General features: G+C 37.6%; 1 protein-coding gene and 1 long non-coding RNA gene across 3 annotated transcripts in view; one reads left to right on the top strand and one right to left on the bottom strand.

Moving 5' to 3' along the window:
• Positions 1-22,384, bottom strand: part of LOC129446070 (NLR family CARD domain-containing protein 3-like) — a 77,034-nt gene that overhangs the window by 21,072 nt on the left and 33,578 nt on the right. Inside the window, exons 5-10 of one of the 2 annotated variants that reach the window (XM_073873774.1) lie at positions 17,418-19,468; positions 16,296-16,469; positions 14,779-14,952; positions 8,032-8,205; positions 5,724-5,897; positions 5,216-5,389 (exon numbers count right to left, since the gene is read on the bottom strand). In XM_073873774.1, the coding sequence (XP_073729875.1) occupies positions 5,216-5,389; positions 5,724-5,897; positions 8,032-8,205; positions 14,779-14,952; positions 16,296-16,469; positions 17,418-19,468 (2,921 nt within the window). The remainder of the gene's footprint in view (positions 1-5,215; positions 5,390-5,723; positions 5,898-8,031; positions 8,206-14,778; positions 14,953-16,295; positions 16,470-17,417; positions 19,469-22,384) is intronic. The other variant, XM_073873775.1, reaches the window with a different exon arrangement.
• Positions 12,527-14,216, top strand: LOC129446079 (uncharacterized). The gene is made up of 3 exons (XR_008645034.2): positions 12,527-12,680; positions 12,832-12,933; positions 13,015-14,216. It is a non-coding gene; the product is annotated as an uncharacterized lncRNA (long non-coding RNA).

The raw sequence follows: 22,384 nt of genomic DNA on the forward strand, positions 1-22,384 counted from the left end.
ATAGTAAATTTTAGTATATTATACAGGGCTCGAAATTGCGACCATTTTGGTCGCATATGCGACCGAAATTTAATCTGTGCGACCTTAAAATATATTTGGGAGCATTTGTGCGACTGCCCATTTTGTTGTGACGCGAGTTGATTGTGATCCTGCGTGCTGGCGCTGTCCCGGGTTCAGTGTTCTCTCCAACGATACATAACCAATCAAACTTCACCATTAAGTTCTTGCGTTTAATGAAGTCCGCAGATTGGCTAATATGAGCGTCAGTCATTCCTTGTTTCAGTGAAGCGCGGAAATGTGAAAAGACGAACGCGTCGCGAGCATGACGAGAGCGAGACGATTACAGCCAAGGTTATTACTGTTTCTTTGACGACGATCCGGATTCAAATGTAACTCCACCACCGGAAAATACGAGTTGACGTTAAACCTTTCAGAGAGAGTGGCTTAAAGATTTCGAGCGTCTCCGCTATGAAAATGTAACTTACTCTGTTTACTGTAAATCCTGTAAAACGTCGTTAATGGCGGAATCAAAACATTTAAAGCGCCAGACGTACCTTGCTTAAACATTGTGAAAGTGCCAAAAACACAAGACGTGTCATGACAAATGTGTTTATTATTGATGGAGACACCGACCTGTCTGTCAGTGTGTTTAATGGTGTATGTGCGCATGCGCTGGTGAATGGACATTCGACAAACATCCTTGTGGTCCATGTTGCTGTGGAATACGACAATGCTGATGGTATGTTTTTGTTGTATTTTTTAAAACATTGCCTATTTAGTAGTAAAAGCATCCTGGTAATGCAGTTATCAATACCAATATATATTAGCCTTCTATATTAGGGTCACTTTTGTAATGTCACAATTAATCAGTGTTTTACGTGTTTGCTAGATTTTCTATGTAATCTTAATCATGTTACCTGTAATTGTTAAATTATTATTGCTGCTATACTATTTCAACAGCATTTGGGTATTAATTTAGGAATTTATGCAGCAAAAAATAAAATAAAATAAAATAGAAGACCAACTTTTAAATGCTGGCCATAGGACGTGTAAAGCCCGGTGGTGGTGTTTTATTTTTAATAAAATAAATCTATTAACATTTACATTGTAGTTGTGGTACTTTTTAATTTTTGGATGGATGCGCCTAAATTTTTGCTGGTGCTCCTAACTCTTTAAAGTTGGGAGCACCAGTGCTACCAAATAAAAAAGTTAATTTTGAGCCCTGATTATAGTATTTACAACACTTTGTTAATGATTGCTACAGCATACTCTGTATTAACTATAGTAGTGAACTGATAAACTGTAATAAATACTCTAACGTTAGTATTCTTTAGTTTATACTACAGTAATCTGTAGTGTATATTCTAGTATATTATACCCTATAGTTGTAGACAATGTAGTACAGTATTGGATAAAGTAATACGTTTATATTACTATAGTTGATGTTATCACAGCAACTATAGAATTACCACAACAAATTAATTCAAGTACATTACTATAGTATGGGTCAAAAACACTATAGTATTTACTATAAATTACTATAGTATTTTTTTCACCTGGGAATGGAAAGGACAAGATATTTCATTTTCATTTATTTCATTATTTTCAAATTATACTTTATTCATACTCTTTTTAGCTATTCAGCTATACTCTGGCTTTTATTTTAGTAATGTTTATATCCTGCCAATGTATACATTAATCATTGCATTTATCTGTTTAAAAGATGTCACACAAACACACCTTGTATTGTAAGTATGCTCAGGGCAAGTTCTGCAATGTTGCTGTTCAGTTGGCTCATTTGGGGCAATTTTTTATATATTTGTATTTTTGAAATAAAACAATGTATTTAATTTCTATGACTTTGTCTTTAATTAGATTTCCCAACTGTTATAATTTCTATTTGTGCTAATCAATTATAAAAAATATATTAAATTTAACTGCTACCAAAAACCTGTGAGAATTGGTTGGGGCCGAGGGGTCGCTGCTGCAAATATTTAAGTGGCTCCTCCCCTAACAGATGAAATCTCACTCCAAACTTTTGATAAAACTTGAGAGCCCTGATTTACTGTTTCACGGAAGATGCCTGCTATGTTTGTACTTTGGACCAGTGCTTTAAGTGGCCCAAAAGAGGTGGCGGTACTCTATTTTTTTTTTTTTTTTTTTGCTGACTCGACTCCTATATTGAAGGGGTTTTATATTTAGCAGTCAACAGACGACCTTGTAAAAAATAATTAATCCTTTTATAAATTTGTGGATTTGCTTGAGCTAGAAATAGCTACTGAACATAAATAAAATGTGCAAAAGGATTTTGAAAAAATACCATTAGAAAGAGCTACTGTAGAAAGAGTTTTTGAACATAAATAAAATGTGCAAAAGGTAGATATGCGAGTAAAATTTTCAGCATGGTTAAATGCTAAAACTAGTGGTTCAGATAGAAAAAGCTTGAAAAAAAACTTTAAAATGACACCAAGACCATGTCTATGGGGTCAAGAATAACAAAATACTGGCCATTTGAAACTCTAATTAAAGTCATTTATTTTGTCCCATTGTTTTCCATTTTGCGGGTGGTAAAACTACTGTGCACGTCGTTCAAATTCATTGAAATTTCGTTTACTTTTAGTTTAGCAATTAAACTAAATGTATATTACAATTTCAAGAATGTTTTCTGCACATCGCCTGAGGAAATCCGAAGTTGCGTCGAGGGGAACCAAACTGACAGCCGCGACATCGGAGATCATCACGTACCTACATAAGGCTTGCGTCTGACCTGCAGCTATCATTCTGGCTTGGTGGGATGTCAGCGAGTCCTCTGATTCTGACGGCGTTCTTTTACTACTCAGAGTCTAAAACAATGAGGGCATATTAAGTGTTCATTGTATTTTCATTTTAACCGAGCAGCTATGGTTGCGCGTTTCACACACAAACACACACCTCTCCAGAGCACGTTGACACTGACTGAAGGACGCATGCGCTTTTAACTTGTAAACGCAAGGGTGTATGGGTAATGTAGTCTCTGCTCTCGGTGGAACGAATTAGGAAGCGTACATTAAGGGCGCTCTGAAAAGCGGCAGCGCAGCCAAATGATTAAATTAAACCTCTGATTTTTAAACAGATGAGCGTTCCGGTACGCTAAAAGCACGTTCTGGGCGCACGTAGAGGTGGTGGTACGCTCAAGAGCTATTTTTAGAAGTGGCGGTACTGAGTACCGGGGCGTTCCGGCCCACTTAAAGCACTGCTTTGGACTGAAGAAAATGATCTGCATATGTAAAAAACAAACACGCGTTACAACGCCGAACTCGCCATGCTAAGGATCCGGCGCACATCGCTACCGGTTCGGGAGAAGTTTATAAAGTTTCGGGCACAGAACAAAGTTTTTAAAGTGCAACAGTGCTGAGAAATTAAGATGTGTGTTGAATCATCATTTCATCGTCCATCACTCCATGTATTAAAGCGATCGAGTCACGATGGTATCTACAGTCGGTGAGTTAACATGCTACATAACGTTTGCATACAAAACACTTAAAATACAAATACAAATGCTACATTACGTTTGCATACAAAACACTTAAAATACAAATAACGATTGCAGAAGTGTCTTACATGGGTGTTTGTTGTGTTTTTTGTGTTATAGTGTCATCTCTGTTGAATTTTTTAGTCAGCCCTTAGAAAAAGTAACCATGGTTTTATTATAGTCATAGCCATGCTTTCTGGTATTTTGGAGATTAATTAAACTCTTATATGAATGTATATGTCGGTATACTGTATGTGTATTTACAAACCCTTTATACAAAACGTCACATGTGCTGCTTTCTTTTGTGTCCGTTTTACAGAAAAATGCCAACGTAAAGCTTTCAGTTTGTCATCCAGGAGTTTTTATTTTGTATATGAGAGATGATACAGCAACAAATGAAAGAGCAGGAGATGAAACGAAGATGATGATGATGAGACGACAGGAGCCATGGATGTTGAAATCCGTCCGGAGGAGATGTCTTTAAATACACCTGTCTGTGCACTGATATAAACTTCATATGTAAATAAAGTAACGTTACCGCGCTATTATTACTACGGCTGCTTGTCAGTTTATTGAAAATGATTGCTTAATAAGGATCACATCTGAAACACAGAAATGGTAAGATGCCACAAAATGGTAACCATCATTAACTTAACCACTGTAACATAGCTTTTAAAATACTTGTGTATATTCAGAGTTGATTCTTAACGAGTACATTTTCTAATGATTTCTCAAACGTTTTGATTTTTGAGTTGCAAGTAAAGTGATTTTCAGTCCTATCCAGCTATTCGAGGCAGTTCTTTATAGACAAAAGTATTTATTGATTGACACATTATTGAAATAGCTATTAGACAGTTACCTTGTGTTTCGTGTGATGCTCAACTAACGTTTTCATGATTAAAGATATCAAAGATATCTTATAATGTGTAAGTATGTTTACATCGCCATAGAACTATAATTACAAACTTAACGTTACATATTTAGACACACGTGCATATTTTAAAATAATATTATTTTACATAAATGTAAAACGAGGACTCGTTATATTCTTTAAAATATTGTGTATATAGTATAATGGCACATTAGGTAGATGAACGCTTTATTTGTAATTATCCTACTTCATAAAGCTTATTGATCTGATATTGTCTCGTCCTGAGATCGCTCGTGTGCAGCCAACATAAACTTCAAGAGTAACACCGCGGATGGAGCAAACATCTATCTTCTCATCTTGGCTTTCACCGTGCAAACAGCTGCCTCAGTTATGTTCTTTGTTTGTTGTATGATGATGCGATCTCACTCCCGTCTCCTGTCAGATTGAAGTGACTTCCTCACAGTAAAACAGGCGGAGTTGTGTGACGTTACATCCAGGTAGGCGTATTAAGGGCGGGGTTTTCTGAAGCGCTGTGACGCTATTGGCTTGACAATGCAAACGCGTCGTGATTTAGGCTATTGGCTCCGTGAGGCCCGTTTGAAGCCCTGGCTCGCACAGGCCCGATAGGGCAAAAGCGGCTAATGTCTACAATGTCTGGCTCCGCCCCTGAATACAAGTAGTGCTATCATACCTCATTTACATTAAATACCAGAGTAAAACAACACTGCAGCAGCAGCGTGAGTAAAACAATTACATGACAGTCAATTGTAGTTCATAATGATTCATGAATTTAATAACAAAACTATAAATCAAATGGTAAATGAATAACTCACAGTAGTTTGTGTAGTTTACAGTGTGGATCCTTCAGTAGATCAGAGATCAGCTTCACTCCTGAATCTTCTGAATTATTATAGCTCAGATTGAGTTCAGTCAGGTACGATGGGTTTGATCGTAGAGCTGAAGCTAAAGCAACAAAACCTTCATCTCCAATACTGCAGGACATCAGCCTGAAGAGAGAAGAAAAACTCCTGACACTTACAGTAAATGAAGTCATAAATTATAATTATATGTGTGTGACTATTATGATCAGAATATACACAGTCAGAGAGAGATTAAAAGCAGAAGTTCAGTGGATTCTTAACACTCATTCATCTGTTTAATAATAGATATTGGATTTAGTTGGTGTTGGATTTCTAAGAGTTTTGTGACACAAGTACATTGGATTATAAAACAGAATTGTGTGTTTTGTCTCTCATTGAGAAAGAGATAAAGAATTCAGAGATGTTTTCCTCATTTATTGTTTCTCATTATTTAATCTTATTAGTTTGTGGATTTTCTTACTGTAATATCTTCAGTTTACAGTTTGTATTTTTCAGTCCATCAGAGAGAAGCTTCACTCCTGAATCCTGCAGTTTATTTCCACTCAGGTTCAGTTCTGTCAGACTTGAGGAGTTTGAGATGAGAACTGAACTCAATGATGAACAACTTTTCTCTGTCAGATTACAGAGACTCAGACTGAGAGAGAAATAACAAGATAGCAGTGTGTAAACTACAACTTTTACTATCACTTTCACGTCTTTGTAAACGAAAGTTTAATGCATTTTAGTAAGGATTGTTCCAGTGCACCATTAAACCCATTGTAGGGGTGGGAGGTGAAACACAAACACACAAAAATTCTCAGGGCAGCCGCATATGTCGAAATTTCAGTCAAAACCGTTCTATTTCATCATAAACAATCTGAAAACAGGGCATTAAGTGTAAAATACCGAACTTGTCCTTTAAACATTGTAATAGTCTTTTGACTAAAATTGTATTTAGTTTTAGTCATATTTTTGTCATCTAAATTGATTTAGTTTTAGTCTAATTTTATTCAACTAAATGCCATGAGATTTTAGTCTAGAAATCTACATTAAATTTAATTTAAACCATTTAATTTTAGTCTAGTGTCATTGTGTACTTGAATATGCCATGCTGACAAATATATAGCCTAACTTTGTGATATTAATATATGGTAACACTTTACAATACGGTTCATTAGTTAACATTAGTTAGCTACATTAGTTAACATGAACTAATAATGAACTGCACTTATACAGCATTTATTAATCATTGTTAATGTTAATTTCAACAATTACTAATACTTCATTAACATTAATTAATGCACTCTGAACTGACATGAACAAACAATTAAAGCTTATTTTTTATTAACTAACATTACCAAAGATACATAAATACTGGAACAAACCATGAGCAATACATTTGTTAAAGTTAGTTAATACATTAACTAATGTTAACTAATCAACCTTATTGTAAAGTGTTACCAAATATTCTTATAAAGGCCAATCCTAAAAAAGATATAATCTTAATATTTAAGAAATTCCAGTATAAGAGTCCAGTAGGTTGTTACAGTTAATATACAGTAACAGAAATTTGATAATGCATATTAAAAACGTGAAGTTGTTCATTTAAAAAAATAATTGAAAACACATGTAGTAGACGTAACACCACTATCTCACATTAAGTGCACTACATTTCTTCAGTCATGCACCCCTCTTTACAGTAAATACATTACAGCATACTTGATTAAATGTGAGGACAGTGAAATTGCACACTTATCAATCTTATAATGTACTTAAATTACTCAGGCAATCAGTACAGGACATCGCTGGTTTATTTTGGATTATATAGTAAATTATATCAAGTTATGTACTAGCTCAGGTTAGCTGATAAACATCAGTATATAAAACATTTGTGCTTGCCTGTAAGTTGCGGGATGACCCTCCTGCAATCGCCGTTCACTTTTGTTTTGATTGTAGCATCACAAGTTTAATAAAGGGTCCCTTGACAGAATTAAATGTGATATGCATCTATATGTCTGCTCTTTATCTCTTCTCTCAGATCAGACGCGAACTTTTCTCTACAGTTTATGACATACGCAGCACGCAGTTGTCCCGCTACGGTGGCTCAACGCAAGCCATTCAGCGTTTCACATCAAAGTACCGCGAGACCAGCCCTGCTGAAAAATCCAGCATACCAGCAAGACCAGCATATGTTGTGTTTTGGTGCTGGTTTGCTAGTGAACACCAGCTAAACCAGCATCAAACCAGCACCAGCATTAGCACCAGTATCCCATGCTGGTCATACCCGCATATGTTGTGTTGTGGTGCTGGTATGCTGGTGAGCACCAGCTAAACCAGCATAGACCAGCATAATTCCCATGCTGGTCCATGCTGGTTTGATGCTGTTTTTATCAGCAGGGAGACTTCTCCATATGCATTTGATTCGCTCTCGCAGTACTTTGATTTCATATGATTGCCCTGCGTAGCGCCACATGAAGTCCCTCAGTTGTGTGTGTGCGTCTAACCACGCGACCACAGATTCTATCCATCGTCACCCTCTGACACTTTCGTCTCGTTTTTATTCGTTGATGAATAAACAATGTAGCGAGTAACGGTAAGTGTCATTTCAAATGTAGTGGAGTAAAGAGTACAAATACCCAATCAAAAATGTAATTGAGTAGAAAGTAAAAGTTGCTTATATTTTTGATACTCAGTACAAGTACAAAGTAGCCCAAAAAATACTTAAGTACAGTAACGAAGTACATTTACTCAAGTACTTTACACCTCTGATTTTTAGTAACTTCACTTACTTTAATATCTTCAGTTTACAGTTTGTATTCTTCAGTCCATCAGAGAGAAGCTTCACTCCTGAATCCTGCAGTTCATTGTAACTCAGGTTCAGTTCTGTCAGACTTGAGGAGTTTGAGATGAGAACTGAACTCAATGATGAACAACTTTTCTCTGTCAGATTACAGCCACTCAGACTGAGATAGAAATAACAAGACAACATTGTGTTAAACTACAACTTTTACTATCACTTGTCCGTGACACAAGCGGGAATGCTGCATTGATCTGCTAACAAATTCTCTCCCATCAGTGAGGGTTGATCCGAAATGAGCAGGTGCCTGCGGTCACCCGCAGTTATGAGTTATCCAAAAATATTATTTATGATATTCTTTTCCGTTTTGGCGAGTTCATTATCCACCGTCATTTATTTATTACATTAGGCTACTTCAATGCAACATTTTCTTGCTTTAAAGGAACAGTATGTAAGAAATGTATATCAATTAATCATAAAATGGTCCTGAAATGTCACTAAACATTAAGAAATCATTTCTATTTCAAATACTTATATTACTGACAATAGTAGTCTGGCCAGGATATTGTCATTTAAAAAGTGGAGTTGCAGCCCTCAACTGATGTTTATGTTGTCATGTTGTGTATTGGCCACCAGTTGTGTGATTGCAGTACCAGTTTTAGCCACAAGTTTTGTGATTGCAATACCAGTTTTGGCCAGCATCCTACATACAGTTCCTTTAAGTAGTGTATTTAGGCTAATAGGATGTCAATTAACCAAGCAAGTGTTTATGCAATGTCATTTTTCATTATTAGGCTATTTGCGGTTTTCATTAGGCTACCTTGATTTAATTTCATTTCATTCACAACTTTTCTCTCTCTCTCTCTCTCTCTCTCTCTGCCTTTTTAGAATTAAACTTCACTGAGGCCTGCACAAACATGACATAATATATGCATTTCGATGAAATTACTATAATTATTTTGTGTAGGACACAGACATATATCGATGTCGTAATTCCATGATTTGGTGCGTCCCCAGATAGCAAAAAATATCCGCATGGCTTTTTTTTGCTGCCAGCCCTAAGCTGTCGGCTATAGGTGCGTCCCGCTGGCGGGGATGAAACGTTTGCCACCGAAAACGTCACTCCCATTTCTTGCGATTTGCCGCCCGCATACAGCCGGCGGCCCACCTGCTTAATTTTCTCTGGCGGTTGCCTCCGTCTAATGGACCGCGGCAGGCTGGCGGCAAGCCGCTTTGAAATGTTCTCAAAATTGACCATTGGCCATAGGAGTTTACTGACAGCATAACTACCTTTCACATTTGAAGCGGCTATAAAATCATAATAGCCTATATATGTAAATTATATCAAATAGGATAGGTGTTTTGCTCCAAAGCAAAGATACGTTATGTTTAGTGTATTTTCAGTTAGTTTCCTTTTTTACAACCTGAGTTCAAGCATGTTTTACATGCATCTAAAGCCGGTAGGGTTTATAACAGATTCTTGAAGGTTCAGGAAATGACATTTAAGTTACTTTGAAACTCTGAAGCGATTATACAGTAATATGTGTAAAATATATTGAAAATATTTCATGCACTTAGGTGAACATTTTTGCATGTCTTTGATTTATGCACTTGACTGGAAATTTCCTTTATGTCTTTCATTATTTTCCAACATCGATTTTACCTTTATCTTACTGGGCAGTGTTTTAACAGTGTTGAAAATAGTGCCTTTAGTTATTGTTTTTTTTTTATAATGTAGATTTCTAGAGACTCCAGAATGAATACCAAGCCCTGAGGGGGGAGAACCAAGCCATGCACTGCAAAAAAATGAATGTCTTGCTTAGTTTTCTTTTGTCTTGTCTTTTAATGTTGATATCTGAAGGTTCTTAGGTTGAGATGCATTGACTTGGTAAGCAAGTGGCTTAAGATATTAGGTTTTGTTTATTGAAATAAATGATGAAAATCAAGAGTTTTTTAATTTATATAAAACAAGTCAAAATATTTGCCTGTGCAGTAAGAAAAATAAACTTAATTCCAGTTTCAACTTAATTCAATCAACTTCATTTAAGTTTATTTTTCTTAGGGTTAGGCACCGGTAGATATTTTAACTTGTTTTAAGTAAAAAGAAAAGCTCTTGATTTTCATCATTTATTTCAATGGACAGGACCTGGTATCTTTGGCCATTTGCTTGCCGGGTCGATGTGTTTCAGTTTGGGAGTTTTTAGATGTTTGTATTAGAAAACAAGACAAAATATAGCTGCAAGCATCAACACGGGGTCAAGCACCTTCGGCGCAATGCACACAAAGCACAGCAAGCACACAAAGCACAGCAAGCTCACAATGCACAGCAAGCACACAAAGCACAGCAAGCACAAAAAGCACAGCAAGCACACAAAGCACACAAATCACAGCAGGCACACAAAGCTCACAAAGCACAGCAAGCTCACAAAGCACAACCAGCACACAAAGCACAGCAAACTCCCAAAGCACAGCAAGCACACAAAGCACAGCAAGCACACAAAGCACAGCAAGAACCACCACAATGCAAAGCAACAACAGCAGACATGGAAAAATAGAACACATGTGAACTACAGACAGGTTGAGAAGAATTGATGAGGAAGAACAAAACGTCATGACTCAGGTGGGATTCGAACCCAGGAACTCAGAATCTCAATGGATCTGGTTAACTAGATGTGCCACTCAGTTGACAAAGTTCATGAGGCAGCAGACAAGAGATTAGAGAGCTGAAAGGATTAACATATGTCAATCACCAAAGATTGCAGGAAAGACACAGCAGAAGCACCACAATGCAGAGCAACAACAGCAAACATGGAAAAATAGAACACATGTGAACTACAGACAGGTTGAGAAGAATTGATGAGGAAGAACAAAACATCATGACTCAGGTGGGATTCGAACCCAAGAACTCAGAATCTATATGCGGTTTCCTTACTCGCCACGCCACTCAGTTGACACAGTTCAAGGGACAGCAGAAAAGAGATTACAGAGATGCAGGATTGATATATGCCAATTACCAAAGATGTAGAAATGACACCACAGAGCAGAAATAACAGAAATAAAATGTATATGAGAATCAAAAAGCTCAAGTGAGATTGAAGACAAGAAAAACATTCTGTAGAGCAACGCTATAAAATGTAATATACAGTAATTAACTATGACAAATAGACAACATCACAGGCACGATCAACTTTACAGAGGTATTTCTCAAAAAACTGCCTAGGTGCCAGAAAAATCTGTTCAGTCATTCCTGTGCGGATTGCTCCAAACATTATACCAGCAGAACCTGGCATAAAATAAACAAAATTTGTAAAAGGAGTAGCGAAAAGATCATTTACCATATGGCTTACAATAACACATGAATAGAATGTTGGAAAATGACAAATGAGGTATCGTTGCAATCGGCATAAACCAGTGAATACAATTTCACAAAGAAATTAATATCAGACAAAGTATTCAGAAGTTATAAGCAGTTCCATAAGAACTGTTATAGTTTATAACCCCTAGGTGGCGCTGTACTCTGACTTCCCAGGTACCTTCAGGACATCATGTCGAAGCTCCTTACTCATTTTTGCGCGGATATGTCCAATAGTTCAAAAAATATACCACAAATTATGTGAAATTTCAAAATGGCGGACAGGCGGTTTGGTAAAACCCGGCATAATACACATCGACAGATGCGGCATGATGTAAGCAATCCATAGACATCAAGACCATAATTTTCTGACAAACAGTTCAGAAGTTATGGGCAAAAATAGCCTATTTTCATATCTCATGACCCATAGGTGGCGCTGTCACCAAATTTGGCATGAACCCCAAGTTCATGGTCCACATTAAGTGTACCAGATTTCATTTCAATTGATCAAAGAATGACCGAGGTACAGCTTCAGAACCATTTTTGCGTCAACCTCGTTAAGTTTGCGCATTTATTACTTTTGAAAAAAGATAAATATCAAAATTCTGTTCGGTCATTTCTGTGCGGCTCACTACAAAGATCACCTGTGCCAAATTTCATAACAATTGAACCAAATTTGAAGGAGGAGTAGCGAAAAAACTAAATACTGTACATTTCAAAATGGCTGCTACTGTAATGGGTGGAGTCTTACTGTAAGGTATTAAAAACAATAAGCATGAGGAGAGCAATCACGTGTACTAAGTAGAATTTTCATAGATCAAACGGATCTGCAGTTATAACCATTTGAACATTGAATTTTTGCACTGCTGGTGGCGCTATAGAGTTACCGCTAGAGACCCCATTTTTGACCACCTGACTATTTATGACCTCCACTACAACTGTGCCAAATTTCATCATTTTCCTACATCCGGTTCATAGGGCTGCCATAGACACCAATGGCTAAGAAGAAGAAAAAAGTACAATTCCAATAGGTGTCTCAGCACCTTCGGTGCTTGACCCCTAAAAATCATTTTTTGTCATGTAAGGGAGAAGAACCAAACCCTGAGGGAACGTAGTGAACGAGCAGGTAAGAAAATGCACTCTTTCTTAAATTTAACCTTTTTTTTGTCTGTGATGTAGGTCCAAAATTACCATATGCCTTTCATTTTGTAGCTTTGGATGACAGCGGCTCACGTTTGGCGTTGCTTGACAACACTTGGAGGCAGGATAAAAAGCTCCAGGAACAATTTGTAAGTGTGCTAATGTCACAATAGGGTAATCTAAAAAGTACAATTAAGTTTGTACACTGCATATACAGTCTGAATCCACAGCCTGTCTCACATTTATGTATAAGAAAATTCAGAGAAATGTAATTTGTAACTTTTTTTTTTGAATTTTCAGCTTTAGAGTATCTTCTCTAATCACCTTTCCATTAATACAACCTGGACTGGTGTAGGGAATCAAGCATGTTTTAGAGACCTGTTTCTGAGACCATTGTTCAAAGTAAGTTAGATTTTTATATTTAAGTAGATGTGTATGGGCTTATGTTATTCAAATAGAATGACAGTTCTGTATTTTCTACAGGAGCCATCCGAAAGAACCCGGCAAAACCAGGATGCCACTGATGGGGCTGTCCAGGTTAATGTTACGCGTTACCTGAAAGGAGCATCTGACCGTGAATGTGGAAAAAGGCGGCACACAGCTGTGAGGGACCCGCAGCTGACCCCTTAAACCGAGGCTGACTACTTTCTTTATCCTGCAGTCAGTAACATCAAGAACCCTAAAGAAGCTTGAAGTGTCACACTACACTCAACCAATCCACACTTCACTGTGAAAATTACTTTTCTTTTTTTTTCAAATTCCCTGGGACCCTGCCTTGATGGCAGCTCCTCGGATAGATACAGAATGGCGAGGTTGTTTGTCCTTTATACAGGTGCACGAGATAAAGTACTGATCATAAGCGCCTCATGCTTATACATTACATTAATGTGGATCTTCGTTTTAATATCTTAAATGTCTTTTACTGTTTTTTTAAGTCATGTGGATTTGTTTTTCTATCAGTCTGTTTATGTTGATGTGTGTGGTTATAAGCTACTGGGACCTTGAATTTCCCATTGAGGATCAATAAAGTATCTGTTTATTTTTAATTCAAAAGAGACAGATCTTATCGCAGCAAAGTGAAAATATTGTGTCCCAGGTCAGCAATGCCATTATAATAGTGTATTCTAGTCCAGAGCTTTACTCTAAATTATTAACACTTATCCTAATGTTAGAAATGACGATTTATTTGGTATGCTGCACATTCTTTGGTACCAAATATCCTCATTACTTAATATTATGTTTACTGGTAGCCTAATTCTTTTCATCCCAGAGATGACCTCTAAATTATTAACAATTGTTGTAAATGAAATGTTTTAATTTGCTTGTAATGTTTTTTTTTAAATAGAATTTATTTTGAAACCTGCATGTTCTTTAGTACTTTTTTATTTTTCAGTTATTTATATTTCAGTGCTCTTACACATCTTGGTTCAATGACTGTTACTGTACTTTGAAATGTGGAATAAAAAAATCCAAATGAGAATTTGTCTGGTTTATCAATCATTATTTTTGATAAACTGCATGCTAGAATTAGCCTATATAAATATTATTTAAATATATATATACAATAAGCGGCGGCAAATCGCTCGAAAATAGCGTTTGCCTCCGACGGGCCGCGAAAGAGCCGCCTTCAATATAAAGGCGGCCAAACGGCGGTTGCCCGGCGGGCCAGCCGCGGATTGAAGGCGGTAGACAGGTGGCTGCCGTCAAACGTGTTTGCAATTACGCCCTTATGACGCTTCTACTGCCTCCAGAGAACCGCCGGTGGTCCGCCGACTCATTGCTATCTGGGTCTGTGTTATGTTCAGCATGACAGCCTTGTCATCTAACAACCAATCACCGTGGTTGTTAGAGGAAGCTCATGCATGGGAATTGACGTCATCCGTAGTAACAAAGACTCACTCTTAGTTTAGGAGTTGTCATTTTTCCTTACTAAAAGTAGGTCTGAAAGGCGTTGTGAATAACTTGTAAGAGAAAACTCCTAGCTAAAATCTTTTAGTGCGATTTAGGAGTACTCTTAGTGGTAAGATAAAATTCTTTATGAATACGGCCCCAGATCAGGTCAGTCAGATGAACTTAAGATGACTTTTTACATCAAAACACACAAACTTCATCTATTGACACTAAAGTGATGTCTAATGTGTGATTTTATTGGCTGACATTTTATAAAATTTATTTTCAGTAACTGCACAACATTGAAGTCAATTCAGATCTGATGAACACATTACAAATCCATATCACTTCACTTACTTTAATATCTTGAGTTTACAGTTTGTATTCTTCAGTCCATCAGAGAGAAGCTTCACTCCTGAATCCTGCAGATTATTGAGACTCATGTTCAGTTCTGTCAGACTTGAGGAGTTTGAGCTGAGAACTGAACTCAATGATGAACAACTTTTCTTTGTCAGATTACAGCGCCACAGACTGAGAGAGAAATAACAAGATAACAGTGTGTTAAACTACAACTTTTACTATCACTCGCAGTCAGATATAAAGAAAACAAGTGTAAATGAATATAGAATGAGAATCAGTTGTGTGGGAATGAAGATGACAAACATCAGATCAGTTCAGTCAAGCCCTTTTCACACAGACATTCTGGAAAATACACGTAAAATGCATCCTGGATTTTTCTGGAATCATTAGATTTTTTGTTCATTCACACTGCCATGATTACCCGGCATCTGATGGTCCCGGAAAGACACGTGACCTGTTAAAAGTCCCGCCCTCTCTTCTTCGCAGCGTCTGAAGTTTGCATATTATTTATTATGTCTCTCTCCAGAAACCACTCACGTGGATTTTTGTTTATAATAAGACTACAAAGGAGCGCATGAACGCACAGTTCTATGCTGGTGAATGATCTCAGGTTCAGAATGGATATTTGACAAGCTCCTTGATCTCTGCTTTAATACAGTTTTCAGACATTTCTCATCGTGATTGTTTATATGCATTTAAAACCCGCATTTTGAGGAGCTGAACGATATATCTTGTTGGGATGACGCGCGAGCATCTTCGTTTATTATAGCTCAAATGAGCACGTGACGCGATATTCTTTTTATGCTGCTGAATGATCTCCGTTTCAACGCAGTAAGTGACGAGCTAACTTACCTGATATCTGCTTCAGTCCAGTTTGCTGACATTTCTCGTCGTGAATGTTGTAAATCCCTCCTTTTAAAGAGTTGAACCAACTTCATGTTGCCATGACACGCGCATCCTCACTACGGCACGTGTGTCATTGTTTATGCGTCTCATTTATCATTTCCTGATAACTGCTTCAATCTAGTTTCAACATTTCTCGTGGTGAATGTTTATATGGATGTTATCTCTCGTTTTAAGGAGCTGAACCATAACTTTTGTTGTGATGACGCACGTGTCCTCACTACGACACGCCCATTACGGCATTGTTTCGACTTCTTGTTCACACAGAGGGTTTTCCATGTATCTGACTAGGTCCTCTTTCCGGCAACGATCCCAGAAGATTAACGGGACGAGTTTGTGTTCACATAGACGCTTGTCTGGCAATTTTACGGGTATTTTCTGGGACCAAAGGTCTTTGTGAATGGGGTTTCAGATAAACACAAGATGACTTTTACACTCATACTTCAGCAGATCAAACATCACAACACACAAACTTCATCTATTGACACTAATGTGATGTTTAATGTGATTTTTATTGGTTGACAGTTTATTTCATTTATTTTCGGTCACTGCACAACATTGAAATTGATTCAGATCTGTTGAACACATTACAGATCCATCACTTCACTTACTTTAATATCTTGAGTTTACAGTTTGTATTCTTCAGTCCATCAGAGAGAAGCTTCACTCCTGAATCATACAGATTATTTCCACTCAGTTTCAGTTCTGTCAGACTTGAGGAGTTTGAGATGAGAACTGAACTCAATGATGAACAACTTTTCTCTGTCAGATTACAGTCACTCAGACTGAGAGAGAAATAACAAGATAACAGTGTGTTAAACTAAAACTTTTACTATCACTCACAGTCAGATATAAAGAAAACAAGTGTAAATGAATGTAGAATGAGAATCAGTTGTGTGTGAATGAAGATGACAAACATCAGATCAGTTCAGTCAGATGAACACAAGATGAGTAAGTTGACACTGGACATTCAGAATTTTAGATCACAAATAACACTAAGTCTGTAAATATTTCCTGCATATTCAAATATTTCAACCTTCTGAAGTTTTAATTTTCAGGACAAAATAACATTTTCATCACACAGTGTTGTCTTTATAATATCTTGAAAGTATTCTTTTTGACCTCTTGGATTGAAAACATAGAGCGAACTTGAGGCAGCGCGTGATCTGCCTCCGAAAGCTTGCACAACGCACACGCCTTCCTCTGCTCCTTTCATCTATGCACGCTAAAGGTGATGTGTAGCCACCTCTCACACCACACGCAGCCTCTACAACGTCTCACGAGACTTTCGAACAAGTCATTTAAACTTATATTAAATACATATATTCATTACTTATTACCATTTGATAGTAGCGTAGTAAAGCCACCGAATGTTGCGAAGTACAATTATTTTAGATCACCGCGCTTAAGGTAACGCAACTCCTCTCCCCCCGCTACACCAGAGCGCGCCCGCGCCCCCAACACATCTGTTGCCCTAGGCAACCGCCTAGTTTGCCTATAGCAATTGCGGCCATGGAGACATCAACACCTCACCAATGACCAAACACCGAATAACACTGATTCATAACTGACTGAATCTGTGTCTGTCTTCACTCCTGAACACTAAATATACAGACATATTAAACTACACAAACTTACACCAACATAACAACAACGCACTGTTTATCATCTAACATACAAACTCTCTTCATAAACTCATCTCTATTATTTAATTTAAAGATTAAATGACTCACTCAGCTTTTCTGGATGCTTTGATCACTGGCAGCAGCCCCTGAAGACATTCATCTGATGTATAATATTTACTCAGTATAAACTCATCCAGCTTCTGATCTGAGTTCAGTAACACAAACACCACAGCCGACCACTGAGAGGGAGAGAGTTTGACTCCAGAGAGATGACTGTTGTCTTTTCTGTTCAGATATGTTTGTACCTCGTTCACTAGAGATTGATCATTCAGTTCATTCAGACAGTGAAACAGATTGATGGATTTCTCTGGAGATTGATTTTCTCTAATCTTCATCTTAATGTACTCAACTATTTCCTGTCTGCTGTCAGATCTTCTTCCTGTCTGTGTCAGTAGATCTCGTAAGATCATCTGATTGGACTCCAGTGAGAGACCCAGAAGGAATCGGAGGTAAAGGTCCAGGTGTCCGTTCTCACTCTGTAAGGCTTTGTCCACTTCACTCTTCAGTAAATCACTCATAGTTGATCCTGATGTTTCTGGAGGAAATGTAAGAAAGACAAATAAAGCAGCGAGAAACTCCTGAATGCTCAGATGCACAAAGCTGTAGACCTTCCCCAGGTTCAGTCCAAACTCCTCTCTGAAGATCTGAGTACAAACTCCTGAGTACACTGAAGCTTCTCTGACATCAATGTCACACTCTCTCAGATCCTCCTCATAGAAGATCAGATTCCCTTTCTCCAGCTGTTGAAAAGCCAGTTTTCCCAGTGATTGAAGACTCTTTTTAGCCTGCTGGAGATCTACTTCACATTTCCCATCATACTTTTGACTCTTCAGTTTTGTCTGAAAGATCAGGAAATGTGTAAACATTTGAGTGAGAGTCTTGGGGATCTCTGCTTGACTCTCTGATTCACTCAACATTCTCTCTAGAACAGTGGCTGTAATCCAACAGAAGACTGGGATGTGACACATGATGTACAAACTCCTGGATGATTTGATGTGTTTGATAATTCTGTTGGCCAAACTCTTATCATTTATTCTCTTAATGAAATACTCGTCCTTCTGAGGATCATTGAATCCTCGTACATCTGTGATCTGGTGGACACAGTCAGGAGGAATCTGATTGGCTGCTGCTGGTCGTGATGTTATCCAGATCAGAGCAGAAGGAAGCAGATTCCCCTTGATGAGGTTTGTCAACAGCACATCCACTGGCGCTGTGTCTCTTACATCAAACAAACTCTGATTGTTTGAGAAATCTAGAGGAAGTCGACACTCATCCAGACCATCAAAGATAAACACAACTTTATAGACATCAAAGTCTCTTGATCTCAGTTCTTTTGTATCTATGAAGAACTGATGAAGAAGATCCATCAGACTGATATTTCTGTTCTTCATCAGATTCAGTTCTCTGAATGGAAGTGGAAATATGAAGTGAAGATCCTGATTTGCTTTTCCTTTACTCCAGTCCAAAATGAACTTCTGAATAGAGACGGTTTTTCCAATTCCAGCAACTCCTTTAGTCAGCACAGTTCTGATGCGTTTGTCTTGTCCAGGTAAAGCTTTAAAGATGTCATTACATTTGATTGGTGTTTCTTGTGTCTCTGATCTTCTGGATGTTGTCTCAATCTGTCTCACCTCATGTTCATTATTGAGTTCTTCACTCCCTCCCTCTGTGATGTACAGCTCTGTGTAGATCTCATTCATAAGTCTTGAGTTTCCTTGACTTGATATTCCTTCATTTATTCTCTGGAATTTGTCCTTTAGTCTGGATTTGTGGTTTTTCACAAACAAAGGTAAAAGATCTGTTGTGTAGATGAAGAGAAATGGATGTGAATGCATTAAAATATATTTCAAATAAAAGTAAATTAAGGTAATGTACAGGAAAGAGTTCGTGACTCTCTTACTGGTCTGTATTTTATCAGCGAAGTTTGTCTGGTTCATCTTCTGTAGGACATGTAGTGTGATCTTCAGAAGCTCCTCTCTGATCTGATCTTCATCCTCCTCCTCCTCTCTCTCGGAGCATGTAGGATAATCTGAGCTCAACAGTCTCTTGAAAAACTTCAGTTCTTTCTTTATCAGAGAGATGATGTTGTATTCAAGATCCTGAAATAAATTTTTAAACACAGAGTTTTATTCACTTATTCACATGCAAAAAAATGTTCTAATGTTGATGGTGCACGCACACATATTTTTCTCAGTCTGGTTATATTGTAGATAAAAGGAGGAATTATACGCTTATACCAAACTATGATCATAATCAGGGCTGACGACTTTTGAGTTATGCATAAAGTGAGATTTACCAGAGGAAAAGGGTGTTCAGGGGTGCGTAGAAGGTTGGCATTTTGTGGTGGTTAATATACTTTAATTATTATTTATTAAATGATTAAGACCAGTGTTGGGGAAAGTTACTTTTAAAAGTAATGCATTACAATATTAAGTTACTCCCCAAAAAAGTAACTAATTGCGTTACTTAGTTACTTTTCATTGAAAGTAATGCTTACGTTACTTCTTCGTTACTTTTGCTTGATCTCTTTCAGGCCTTGCAGGTGTTTTTATGACTGAAAACTTCTGCATTCAGAAATTGCATATTTCAACACAAAAATGTCGAGCTTTGGCCTGCCATCTTAGTTTCTGACTCAAACGTTTAGTTTAATTCAGTACATAATATTTTTTTAATTAATTAAACTAAAAAAGTAACTTGCATTACTTTTTTGAAAAAGTAACTAAAATATTAATGTGTACATTTATAAAGTAATGCGTTACTTTACTCGTTACTTCAGAAAAGTAATATTATTACGTAATGCACGTTACTTGTAATGCGTTACCCCCAACACTGATTAAGACTAAGATGATGCCTCTTTAAGTAACCATTTGCCAAACATCTTATTTGATAATAATGTAATTTTTTTATTATTTCTGTGTTGAATTGTTGTAAAAGTCTGCAGAAGAATGGTTTACAACACAAATCCAATTAGATTTTAGATATTAAATTGAAATAAAAGCTTTTACAGAGTTTATAGTCCTGAGCGTATAGTTATTATTTTACATCATTCTATTATACTTTTCCTCCTGATAATAGTGCCCAAAACATTCTTTAAAAGTCTAATGACTGGTCTGTGTAAAATATATATAACTGCAAATGACAGCAGATTTGATTCAGTGTATCCACTGAGAAAGAGGAGAAGCATAAAGTGATGATTTCTGATTGATTGGTGCTAATAGAGGGACTGTCACACTCAAAATACACCAAACCAAATGAGATTTTGTAATATTTTGACTTGCTCTCGCGGTACTCTGATGTCATACACTGATCGGTCTGTGCAGCGCCACATAAAGTTAAACACCCTTTGACTCTGCGCTAGGGATGAGCGAGTACATCATTATACTTTGTAATTCTTTAAAAAAATTATCATTTAACAAATTAGTGTTAAAATGCCAATATGCGCTTTTTGGTTTAATTGAGCTTAAAATAAGCTTACAGTGCACCATACTGTGATCTGAGAAACTTACTGGTGTTATGTAACATTTGTTGAAAATACTAAGATGGTGATTAAAACTATAAAATCTGTCCAGCCTAGCCAATGACATAGCATTATCACGCATATGAACCCAAGTATACTGTCTCTCATTACCATTTAAAGATCTCCAAACGTCACATAAGTCATACTTTTTAATAATATGAATAAGACGCGTGAAACCAAATTAGGCTCAATGTGATTTCGATCTAAATTGTGCTCAGTACAATTAAAATCACCACCTAGGAACAAAAAGTCTTCAGAGCAACAATTTTGTAAAGTGGAACACAATGTGTCTAAAAACACAATTCTTTCCACAGGTGCAGTTGGGACATTACATTGAAGGATAAATGATGCAATGATGGCGGCGCGCAACAGTGCAGCGGCTTCTCAGCTACCGGCACGCGGATTACAAATCCCTTTTATTAATACCAGTATGAGGAACTGTGTGGTAAAGTATAGTTTAGATGGACTTCTTAAACTTAATAATACCAACATAGCGCTTAAACCACAGCTTAAAGCAATGTTGGGCAGGCTAAAGCTCCTAAACACAGCGAGGTGGAGAAGCGATACACACCGGCTAAAGGGAAAGAGGAAGCGCTGTGTAAGGAGGCAGAAGAGGGGTAAGCGGGCTGGTCTTATAGCCAGATTAAAGGCTAACAACAGACCTATGTTTCCGACGCTTTTTTTGGCAAATGTCCGCTCGCTTGACAACAAGATGGACCTAATGCGACTCAGACTGAGCAGCTATAAGGAAATGAGGAACTGCTGTGTAGTTTTGTTAACGGAGACATGGTTATGCAACAACAATCCAGACTCATCTTACCAAATTGATGGTTTACTCCTCTTCCGAGCCGACCGAAACCATCTCTCGGGGAAAACTCGTGGAGGAGGACTCTGTGTTTACATAAACAAAGGCTGGTGTACAAATTGCTCTCCGGTAAGCAGCCACTGTTCTGAAGCGGTGGAATATCTGACATTGAAATGCAGACCATATTATCTGCCCCGGGAGTTCACAGTTGTGTTTATTGTGGCTGTTTATATCCCCCCGAGTGCTAATGTTAGCACGGCTCTTGGGGAACTTCACGACCATATCGGTACGTTACGTTACAGAACAAACATCCAGATGCATTTTTTGTGGCAGCAGGTGATTTTAATCATGTAAATTTGAGAGAGGTCCTGCCTCAGTTCCATCAACACGTCTCCATACCAACCAGGGGGAACAACACGCTGGACTGTGTGTATACTAACAGACGGGAAGCATACAGAGCGGTGCCCCGCCCCCAATTGGGTTTTTCTGACCACATTTCCATCTTGCTGGTTCCAGCTCATCGTCCCTTGCTGAAAGACATCAAGCCTTTGGTTAAAACCATCACGGTGTGGCCAAAGGGAGCCGACTTTATCCTCCAGGACTGCTTTGAGCGCACCAACTGGCAGATTTTCCGAGAAGCAGCAACCAGTGTTGGTGGAGTGGACCTAGAGGAGTATGCATCTTCTGTTTGTA

The sequence above is a fragment of the Misgurnus anguillicaudatus genome, chromosome 12 (assembly GCF_027580225.2).
Source record: "Misgurnus anguillicaudatus chromosome 12, ASM2758022v2, whole genome shotgun sequence".
NCBI lineage: Eukaryota > Metazoa > Chordata > Actinopteri > Cypriniformes > Cobitidae > Misgurnus > Misgurnus anguillicaudatus.